General features: G+C 40.0%; 1 protein-coding gene across 2 annotated transcripts in view; it reads left to right on the top strand.

The window, feature by feature from the left end:
* Window positions 1-3,655, top strand: part of LOC130917164 (dehydrogenase/reductase SDR family member 13-like) — a 46,043-nt gene extending 42,388 nt beyond the window's left edge. For both annotated transcript variants that reach the window (XM_057838270.1, XM_057838271.1), the window contains exon 6: window positions 1,460-3,655. In XM_057838270.1, coding sequence (XP_057694253.1) covers window positions 1,460-1,719 — 260 coding nt within the window. In that variant the 3' untranslated portion in view covers window positions 1,720-3,655. The remainder of the gene's footprint in view (window positions 1-1,459) is intronic.
* The last annotated feature ends 8,097 nt before the right edge of the window (window positions 3,656-11,752 follow it).

An 11,752-nucleotide genomic window follows, 5' to 3' on the forward strand; every position in this document is an offset into this window, starting at 1 on the left:
TTGCTCAGTAGTTGTTGTCGCTTTTGAAAGCTTAGGTTTGAAAAAATTATGTATATCCATCTTGCCTATTTGTACTCGGGTGGTTTTGGCTAAGCCAAGCAAATGACAGTGTAAGGTGCTAGTCACATGATCTGTTCGAAAACTAATTTTGACCCATTATAAAAAAAATTTTTTTTTTCATTTAATTAATATTTTGTTGTTTGTTTTATGGCTTCTCAACTTTTATAGACAATATTTACTTTATAAAACTTAAAATTATATATACGAAAGTTGATTACATGCAATGACACTTTTCCCCCTTTAATTGTTGCAAGTAGTACCCCATTTTCTCAGCATGCACTGCGGCACTAAAAAAAATAACATTAAAAGTTCAGGTTCTGTTATTTCTTCAGTTACTGTTCCACTTGTTTCATTATTTGCTATTTAGTTTGTTTGTGATGAATTGTTTTGAAGTTTTGTTTTGTAGTCCTGCATACGACATTACAGTACTATATTCCTCACCCAGTTGTGTTTGGGATTGTCAAAGTGACAAAGTAGGCGATAAGATACCCTTGTGGGCTTTGGCTGAGATGCTATCAGTTACAGGAATGTCAGCTGAAATGTGGTCTGTCCTTTAATGACACCATTGCTAGATGAGACACAACAAGCCCTGTTTTTGTAGACTGTGCCTGTGTGCTTCAAGGCAAATTGCAACACAAATGGATCTTTTTGCCAGCCTGACATGTGCCGCGCTGTTTTGTAATTTGGTCGACTGATTTGCGCCAATACCAGTGTACAGGCACCGTGAAAGTGTACAACTGATCAGGTAGAAGACAGTCTCCAAGTGTCCATCGCGATGCCCAGATCTCCTCAGCCAAATTGACATATTCTACCCTATAGGTTGACTGTAATTCCTCATACTAACTGCCAATTAACTTTCCACCAAGCAAACCAGTTTCTCCTTTTTTAAGGTAAAGGACATGCAGCACCAACAAGTCGTACTCTCTTCAAAGCTTATTTGAGCAAAGGAGTCATGAGATTTCACTCCTATATCCAGCGCCTTCTTTCTAATGCGCAGACTTACAGCACACCTGTCCACAAAAGTTCTCAAATTCCCTTCAGAGGAGCAATATATAAGATTTGCATTTCTATTAGTTATTAAATAGCCCTAATATTTCAATACGCATTAAAGAAAAATATTTTTTGCAAATACTTCTGACACGGTTCTCAATGGTTAAGCCGAGATTTTATCATTTTAAAAATCAATTCTTGGCCTGTTTTAGTTGTTCCTGTTTTGGTTCTGTGTTAACAAGAGATGTCAATCCCTCCACCAATCAGCCAATTACGGGATAAGTTCTTCTGTCGTCATCCAGTTTGCCAGAGCTCTGTATGCTTCACGAACTAAACTACATAAACTACTACACGTTTAAACTACTAAAACGTTTCTTTCCTTTAGTTTATACATGTCTTCTCCCTGTAGGAGCTATCAATTCTGAGTTGGCCAGGAATGCTAGCTCATTGGTGCACTTCTTCTTGAAGCCCATCACTACCTTCTTCTTCAAAAACACCGTCCAGGGATGCCAGACCACACTGCACTGCGCTCTGCAGGAGGGAATTGAACCTCTCAGTGGACGTTACTTCTCCAACTGTACTGTGCGAAACCTCTATTCTAAAGCCAAGGATGATGCTGCAGCAAAGAAGCTGTGGGAAGTCAGTGAGAGGATGTGTGGTCTCGCATAAATTCATCCACAATTGAATTAAACTGGGCAGCACAGTGAGATCTAAGATCAAGAGTCCAATCTTGGGGCCCTTTTTGCTTGTGTGAAGTTTAAATGAATAATAATTATAAGGTAATTTCCAGAGAAATAGCGTTTGGATGCCTTGCTCGGTCTCTCACGGGTCATTTCCTGTTGATTTTTAGTCCCTTCCTATCTATTATGGGGCTTTTTTAGGTTACATCCTTGTGAACTTATTGGCTGGCATTGATGGCGCCAAGCCATTCAGACTGGGGCATGTTTAGCTCTGTCAATAGCAGCCAATGAATGCCCTATAAAAGCCTAAAAACTCAAGGTTTTCAGTTTTTTTTGTGGTTTTGGCTGACTTATTTGTGTATTTTCGCAGTTTTTGTTTTTTTGCGGTTCTTCCAGTTTTGCTGTTTTTCTTCCCACAAATTTTGCTTTTTTTTTCGCAGGATGCTTTTACCTTTCATTATATTTTTACAAATTTTCCATGGTTTTTCAACTTTATTGCGGTTTTCTGATTTTCTGAAGATTTTTCACGTTTTTCATGAAGGGGTTCTTGCATTATTTTTAAGGTCTTTCTTGGTATAAATCTATAGATTTTGGGGCTTTTTCAGGACACTTCCTGTTGTTATTGGGTCATTTTTCCCATAGGAAATAATTGGGGCCTTTGGAAATAAATAGGGATTTTTATGTCAGATTTTGATGGAACTGTGCATTTCGGGCAAAAAACCTGTATGCAACTTTTGTGCACCTTGATTTCCTCAAATTGTTTCATGTGTAAATTATGTAAAGCGAACATATAGGACAAGATACATTTTGAAATGTTAAACTTTTTATGTGTTTGCCATGGAAATTGGCTTTTTTTGTTGTTGTCAAAAAACGTGCATCTTTGCCACAACTCTGAACTTTAGGGGTGAAATCGAAAGAGGGCCTGTTTCTCGTGAATTAAAGTTGGATTGGTGAGGATCTGTAAAAACGCATGGACTGTGTAGCATGCCAAAAAATAGATGGGGGGAAACAAAGAATATATTGTTTGTATTGTATTGTATATGGCTTTGCAAAGCATCCCCACAATAATAAGATATAACAAAATGAGAGTGTGAACTGATTTTCATCTATGCTTTTTGTCAGTGACTAACACTGTTGCATGTCTGTCCTGTCTTCAACCGAGCAGATTTGAAAGCAATGTGACGTCACATTGTCATCTGATTATGCAAGTACAGTGGTACATCGAGATAAGAAAGCTTCGGTACAAGAAAAATTAATTTCCCCAAAAGTTTTTCGAAGCTTTTTCGCTTCATATTACGAAAAAACATTCATCATACGAAAGATATTACATACTGTGATCACTTGCAGCAATGCAATAATGTAACAACTGTTTTGTCTTATTCTAACAAAGCAGACGAGGTATGAAAATTATGCGTAAACATTTCATGAAAAATTGTTTTCACTCGACCAGTCACAAAGTGCGGAGTGCCCGTCCTTGTATATACCATCCAATGGCTCCATGGGTAATCACATTGCACGCTGGGTAATGGAGTTAAAACGCAACACCACAACAACGTTTCACTATAAATGCAAACAAACGAATTATAAACAACACAGCGTGCTACATAATGCTCCTGTATCTAAAACATAAAAAGAATATAGCTTATAAGCGATGCTTTATCAAGACACAAACAGCGAGATGACATAGCAAACACAGGCTGCCCTTTAGCTGTCTGTGTTTGCTATGAGGTCGAGTAGTCATGTGATAACATCTGTAGAAGGTAAAACCTAACAAAGCACCCCGACAAATAAAGGCAGGCAATCAGAGGACATAAAAGCAAATTTAACGTTCAGGCATGAAAATCTCTCACCTTTCGGCGAAATTCGCCGTTTTGAAGTAAAAAAGGATGACCTACGTGAATCGTGTAGATCCGAGGAGAAACTTTTAAGGGGGGTGGGGGGGTTCGGGTGTAGGCATGTGCCGGTTACCTTCACGGTTTACCATGCTATGAAAACGTGGCAGTTACAAAACCACTAAAATTTTCCGTCATACAGTAGTACGTATTCGTTATTTTTCATGTGTCGAAAATGCAGCCAGAAGTGGCTTGGCGCGGCAGCACTTACCCCTTCCTCTGTTTGATGGTGCGAGTGTCAGTGACGCTATTCCAGCAAACCCAAAAAGAAACACTCCAAACGCAAGGCGTAAATTCTTCAATTTATTGATCTCTCAAATCGTGGTAACTGAAATATACCAAATGAATACATTTAAAACGTTGTACAATCGTATTTTTCCACGTGTGAGTCGCTTCAACAGTTTAGCTTCATTAAAAAGTTCGCCAAAAACAAAACACACATTTTCCTTTCAAATTCAATACACAAAGTTACTAAAAACTTACAAAGACGAATGATAGGCAAGGCTTAGTTAGGAGAGCAACTTCATTGAGGTTAATCACAGCCGCTGAGAGAGAATCAAGTTTGTATGTGGGGAGGAGAAAAAGAGTGTCAAAGATCGCTAATTGCGACAGATGATCTTGTCCTAAGAACAAATTCACGTTCGCTGGACGAGGTGAGGTCTCACTCCCAATTTTTTTTTTTTAGATGAATGCATTCGCCAGCATATTGAATTTGGTGAGTTATGGTTTGAATCGTTTTCATATTTTGCGGTATGACAAAGTTACTGCCGTTTGTCGCAGCTTGCGTTGAACACTGCCAGAGCGTCCGGTGAAAAAATAGCTCCCGTTAAGGTAGCGTCAAGCTTGTGTATTTAACGGTAATATAAAAGCAGTGTTGTCAGTAATGCGTTATGTGAGTAATGCGTAACTGTAATCTGATTACTTTCTTTCAGTAAAGAACAATCTAACGCGTTCATTTTTCTAAATCAGTAATCTGAGTAAAATTACTTTCCTTGATGCCTGTGCGTTACTATTTTGTTATTGCCCCATAATGTATGTAGAATGAAGAATACTGTAGTCATGGGAGTGACATCACATGTCACATTTTCTAATCAAGGATGGGAAAAAAAGGGTCACGTGTATTACCATGATGCGTGAGCCGTGAGCGCTGGGAGTTTGCGGCCAAAACAACTCAGCCTTGCTTCCCCTCCAGGATGCAATGAAATAGGCAGGAGATATACTACAAACGGCTGCATTTGCACACTGGAAACACAGCCATTACATCACATTTTTGTCCAGTAAAGATGACAAAAATATCTCTGTGCGCTGCGAACTTTGCGCTGGCTCAAAAAGACTGTCGACCGCTATAAGCATCCAATTCAAGCACCACTTGGAATTACAGCACAACAGGTAACACGAAAGGCAGGACTTTTTGATACTGCTCGTGCTCAATCCTCGGTTCAAGCTCAGTTGTTGTTGAAGGTTTTGAAAGCTTAGGTTTAAAGAAATTCTAAATATCCATCTTGCCTCCTCAGCTGTAGTTTTGGCTAAGCAATGCAAACGGCTGTCTCTAAGGTGCTATCGTCACATGATCTGTTCGAAAAATAATTTGGACCCATTATGAAATAGTTTGAAGGATTCTTGTTCATTTCATTCATTTTTGTTGTTTATTTTATTGCTCTAAAACTTTTATAGACAACATTTTAATGGCCATATTCAATGGTCTTTATTTTAAAGGGGAAGCAGAATTTTTTACATTAGGCTTAATCTTTGAGTTAGCCGGGGTTTAATTAGTCGTTGGAGTTGATTTGAACAAATTCTGTGCAGTTTGCCAGTTATTTGTTAGTTTCAGGGGTCCGGAGTGGCTAAGCTAGTGCGAGTCAATGGTGGTTGAAATCAACTCCTTCAACTAATTAAACCCCCGCTCGAATATTAAGCCTTATGTGAAAAATTAAAATGGTCAAATTCGCCACATGTAGGACGTTTCGCCGACAGAGGACATTTTAGCAGAACGCCGGAACATATTTCCTCCACACCTTTCTCACCTTTTTAACCCCTGACCCATTTTCATGCCTGAACGTTGAGATTTAGTATACCTTGGAATGAATTAGGCAATTTACATTACATGTGATTCATTATACGAAAAAATCATGAAATGAAAGCCGCTCCGGTATGAATTAATTACTTATCTTAGGATACCACTGTACCTGACCACTTCATACTTGATACACACCCACTAATCTCAGACGCGGTGACAAGGCAGCTAAACACTGCATCCATGACTTGCTAAGCTGCCAACGTTAGCCAAACTAAAGACGAGTTTACCGTATTTTTCATACTATATGTCACACCTGTGTATAGTTTAGTTGATCAACTCTAACACCATGAGCAGACGTCATATTGAAAAGCAATTTAAAATAAAATATAATAAAGGACAACTTGCTGAATTAGTGTACGGTATTCTAACTTTACATGACACATAAACAATGAACTGAGAATGTGCCTGAAATGTTAACGTAACATAGCAATTAGGATTTATTCAGATAACTATAGGATAATGAACATGCTAACAAGTTTACCAAACCATCATGTCATTCCAAATCACTAAATTTTTGTCCAGCCCTTCTCAGTTGTTTTAATAAGTTACCGTCAATGTTGAAACACAAGCCTTGAGCACCCTCTTTTGATTTAGTGTGAAAATAACATGTGAAATGATATAATAATGTGTTGATAATTTCAGGCATGTCGTTCCACAGTATGGAAACCAAAATACGGAAAAAAACTGTGACTTAAAGTCAGAAAAATACATTATAAAGAGCTTCAAATTAAAGGCTTATTCATGCTTCTGCATTCCGGTGACGGCGGACCTACGCCAATAACGGAGACTCCGATTTGGACCCTACGCACACAACACAGCAATTTTCAAACTTTCTTGAGCCACACACAAAAATGGACTGAAGAGAGGGTTATCGAGGAGCTCTGCAAGTACGACCACCTGTAAGTATCTTCAAGGCATTAAAACGATCACCAAGTGGCAAGCAAATTTGTGGGATGATTAAGAAAACTAAAGGAATTCAACAAGTGTCCCCCAAAACAGTACAAAGAAAAAGCTGGTGTGGCCTGGCAGTAAATTACAGAGAAATGCGTTCCCGTGACGCAGAACTGTGAATGCTCAATGACAATGTAGGGTCAATGCCGTCACTGCAATGCAGAAGCATAAATCAACCTTTACTTGAGAGAGATCCCTTAGCATTTTTGGCAGGGACATCGTTTGGGTATGGCAAGATTTGGCATTTGCTATATCTTGGCATCAGAAGCAAAAGTAAAAATAAGGCATCAGAAGCAAAAGTAAAAATAATATCGAGAGTTGGGTATGGAACCGCTACTGACCAGACGGAATGAAAATGTACATTTTGGTACTTTCTTTGTCCATGATTTTAATGGTGATTATTCTTTAACAACCTTTGTCCATACATCAACAACAGAGGCTAATCACCAAAAGAGGTTTTGCCTCTTCAAAGGAGCCGCCAGTATCAAACTGTGGATGTTCATCGTAACTTTGTGTCAAATTCCTTGCGGTAGTACTTTCAATATCAAGCAGGTGCAAATAGCACTAAACAGGAGTTCAGACGCATTTTATAATGATTGGCATCATAAACATAAGTTCTGTATTTGATAAAAAGTTCAAACAAAAAAGCTACTTCCTCGCTGACTGAAATCTAAAAGTCTGGAATGTATTAAATCATTTAAAAAGTACAGTTTGTTTTAATTGCATAATTTTTCGTCTGACATCAACTTTAAAAAATCAAAGTGGAGTGACTGTGGTTATTAAAAAAAAAAGGGGGCGGGGCAAATACCTTTTTTAATTGCGCCGGCATCAACTCGCCATGTTCACATAGCAAACACGTCTGATGATCTGGCGCAATGAGGCATTCAACAATCTGACATTCCAAATAATTACCGGGGCGACCGTGCAGACTGGACGCACTAAAAATGTGAAATTTAACGGTCGACGCGTGACGTCACAACAGCGCGCACCCTGAAAGCGGGCAAGCGCTGCGTCATGAAACAGGAGAGCACACAGGATCCAGCACACGTCATCTGGGCATACGGAAATTTTTATGGTAAGTGCTTTATTCAAAGTCATAATTTTGTTTTGAAGTCACTTCTTGACTGCTAAACAAGTTATTCAATCAAGCGTTGCTAAAATGGCCAGTGTATTAATTAAAGTGATCTGCCCTGTCTGCAAGTTAAGTAATTCAGAATTTGTTGCATAACAACATATGAAGGGAGAAAGCATTTACTCAATGTTACTGTAAATGTTTCAATGTTTGAATACTATTATTCAAACTGAGCCCCTCCACCTTGTGTTTGTGTATGTGTGCCACTGCCTTGATTGCACAGATGTGTGAGCCCGGGAGCAGGTGCCGCTGATCACAGCAGCTTACTTAAACTGGTCCTTCGTCTCACATCATTGCCAGGTCAGTAACACTCCTGAGTTTCAGCCGACAAAGAATCTTGTAATCCTGATACTGAGCTCATTATTGTACACCCCACCCCTTTAGATCCTGTACTGGTTGCCTGCTAGAATGCCCGCCTGCCCGTTCACCTATACTATTACCATACTACCCACCGTATTCTTCGGACCCTATCTACCACTCCCTCTCATCGTCAATGAATTCTTGTTGTTACCACTGCCAGTTGTCCTCTGTCTCTGCGCATAGTCCCCCGTTACCCCAGAACCTTAACAAATACTTTAATCTTTCTCTTTGAAGGAATCTGATCTTCTAGCCAGACCGCCAGAATCGCGCCAGCCGAACCGCCGGACTCGTGCTGGCGCAGCTGCAACTGGCTGAGCCGGCGGGACCCTGGCAATTCTGCCAGAAGGGCAAACTCCACGCGTTCACCTTAGTCTTAACCCTTTGTACTGAATCCATCTTGAAAGAAAGCTCATCGAAAACAAGTTGACAATTTATTCAGGTCGACAGAGATCAAAACGGCAAAGCGAAACAGAAACACTCAGGGGGAGAAGTCAAACTCATTCTAAGGTCAACATATCAGATATCAACAAAAGGTTCCCGAGAAAAAATGGCAAGGATTAGTCAGACATTGTCTTTGAAGGCTCTCGCAGGGCGGGCTGTGGGCAGGAAGAAGGGTGTGTTTGGGATTGTTGTCTGTTTGAAGATTGGACACGAGGATTCGGGACTTACTGTTGTCCGGGCAACGAGGGTTGTGGATTTTGCCACCTCAGCGTCAAAGGGGCTCTTGGAGTCTTGTCAGTCGTGTTATCAGTCGGATATCGGGCATTCTCCTGTGTTCTTTGTGTTAGGACAGACCATCCCGCCATTTGTTGTGGACTGTCCGGGAGAACTGATTGCGAGACTTGGTGGTGCAGACGTGTTCTTGTCAGCGTCAAACTTGCTCAATTAGTTGTATGACGCACGTGCTTGGCTTCTGTGAAAAGAAGGCGGTTTATCTTTTATACCCTATATTCTGCTTGTTTTCCTTAAACTATGGAATAAGTAAGGTATATTTTATATTGGGTGTGTTAAAGTAATACAAACAGTTCGACGGTTCCTAAGAGACAAGGTACTATCTCCCTCATCTTTAATGTGGAATTGCTTGTTCCAATTGAAATATTTTGTGCAAAAACTATGTTGTTTTATTATATTGTTGCATGTCGCATTAATATGTTAGCATTAATAAATAGGCATGAAAAAGTGTCGTCGTTATTGCTTTTAAGAGACAAATTTAATTTGCAATATAAACATATTACAGTATGATACATTGAACAAAATGGACCCCCAAATTTTAATACCGAAAACAGTTTTGATACGAATCTGGCCTAGATTGGGTAACGTGTGCCATATTCAGGCCATACATTAATGTAGTGTCTGCTACTTTGGACCAGTTCTGGCCCCAAACTGGTTGCTGATCCGGCAAGTGACTCCCTACTGAGTTTGGGCCATTGTTCAAAAAGACACCAGAGCGGATCCGTTTTACGAAGTTGGGCCAAAATTTGTGGTGCATCTGGCCGATTTCCGTTTCAGTTATATTTTGTCTTCTGGGTTGGAGCAAATGATCCCGAGTGATCGGAGAAAGCACTGGGTGGAAGTTCCAACATAACCTCCGCAGCTGTCTTCCACTGGGAATGTTTGCACCTTCCAACCAGCTTCAGAACACAAGGTTGCCAGCTCTGCATACTGTTCCGAAGTGATGGCAGCTTGAAACTGAATCTTCAAAACGCTCCGAACCTATGACCTATATTTAAATTGAACCACCGCTCTGAAGCGGGCTTCAAATCACATGACATACAACCCCTAGCAAAAAGTATGGAATCACCAGTCTCGGACAAGCACTCACTCAGACATTTTATCGTGTAGAACAAACTCAGATAAAAAGCTTGAAAAAATAATGAATTAGTTCAAAAGTGCAACTCTTTAGCATTCAGAAACACTAAAAGAAATGAATAAAAAACATTGCGATGGTCAATAAATGTTACTTTTATCGCGCAAGTGCAGGGAAATATATATGGAATCACTCCATTCTGAGGAAAAAAATATGGAATCATGAGAAACAAAGAAATAACAATCAAAACACTCTAGTATTTAGAAGCACCACCTCTGGCCTTTATGACAGCTTGCAGACTCTGAGGCATGGACTTGAGTATTTTTCATGAATTTGGTGCCAACTCTCTTTGATTGCAGTTGCCAGATCATCCTTGCAGGTCAGAGCCTTGCTGTGGACCATTTTTCCCCCATTTCCCACTACATTGGCACGACACCGGTGGCCGTACCATATTCAATGGATGATGATCTTGGCGTATAGTAGAGCCTAAGCAGCCTGATTTTAGAATTCCCCTCAAGAATGATGGGGGGGGGACGCTCATTTTCAACTTATTAATACTTATTAATATAAAGCAGGGTTCACTAAATCCGGACCTCGGTGCCACTTTTCCTGTCGTGTTTTCCATGTCTCTCTCCCCTAACACGCCTGAATCAAATGATTATGTCATCAGCAACCTCTCCAGAAGCCTGATAATGATTCTGATAATTTTGATTCAGGTGTATTGGAGGAGGGACACATGGAAAACACGACAGGGAAAAGTGGCACCGAGGTCCAGATTTAGTGAACTCTGTTATAAAGATTCTCGTAAGTTAGTTTTATTGCTGACACTACGTTTCCGGGTCATCAACATATTGTGTCCCCCCGCCCCAAAAGTCAAACTGCGCCTATGTTGGTGACCACTTAGTTTCAACTCAGCTCTGTTGGTGAGAGGCGGTTGTGGGGGAGGAACTTATTTTGATATGGTGTAGCTGGTCTCCTTGCCTTACAAAGTGTATGTGACTCTGACTTATCTGCATTGCTTCCCCAGACAGCAAAATATAACTGGGAAGGATGTACTACAAATTCGCAAATATGGCAAACATGTTACCCAATCTGGGCCATCGCTGGGCCAGATTTAGATCAAAACTGTGTCCAGTATTAAATTTGGGGTTTATTTTATCAGATACAATTGGTTGAACTTCATGAACAAACTACAAGAGTTTATCCCACCAGAGGTTTCGTGGCCCTGCATCAAGGTCCAGTTTAATGCAAGCGCTGTTTTTGAGCTCCTTTCCCACCCGCAGTAGCGTTACGAGGGTCTCTTGGGGCTTCAAGCAAAAAGTCCCTGGGGCCCCACCTGTGCATACCACAAAAAAAATTTTTTTTGCAAAAATAAATGTTCAATAAATAATTAAAAAGTAAAACATCTGCAGACAATATATATAAAACATCTTCTAGAAAAAACATTTAATATTGTGATTTAAATAACACCAAATGAAATAAACTTAAAATTACACACTTAAGTTTCACTTTTCTCGAAATACACTGGGTCCAATGGTAGTGTTAAGTACAGGTTACAACGGCAGATGGAGTGGAGCCTCAAAAGAGGGGTTTGCTGCGCTACTGCAGAGTCATTTCAAATGGCTAATTCATGTTGCTTCTGTGGATTACTGCCGCTTCATTGGTTAGGGCCCCAAGCAACTGCCTGGCTTGCCTGTCCGCTAGTCCCCCATAAAATTAAATGAATTAAAAAAAAATTTCAATATCAGGTTTATGTCGATAATTAAGTTAACTTATCATGGTAAAGTTTGTTATTTCGATAAT

Source organism: Corythoichthys intestinalis, chromosome 6 (assembly GCF_030265065.1).
Source record: "Corythoichthys intestinalis isolate RoL2023-P3 chromosome 6, ASM3026506v1, whole genome shotgun sequence".
Taxonomy (NCBI): domain Eukaryota; kingdom Metazoa; phylum Chordata; class Actinopteri; order Syngnathiformes; family Syngnathidae; genus Corythoichthys; species Corythoichthys intestinalis.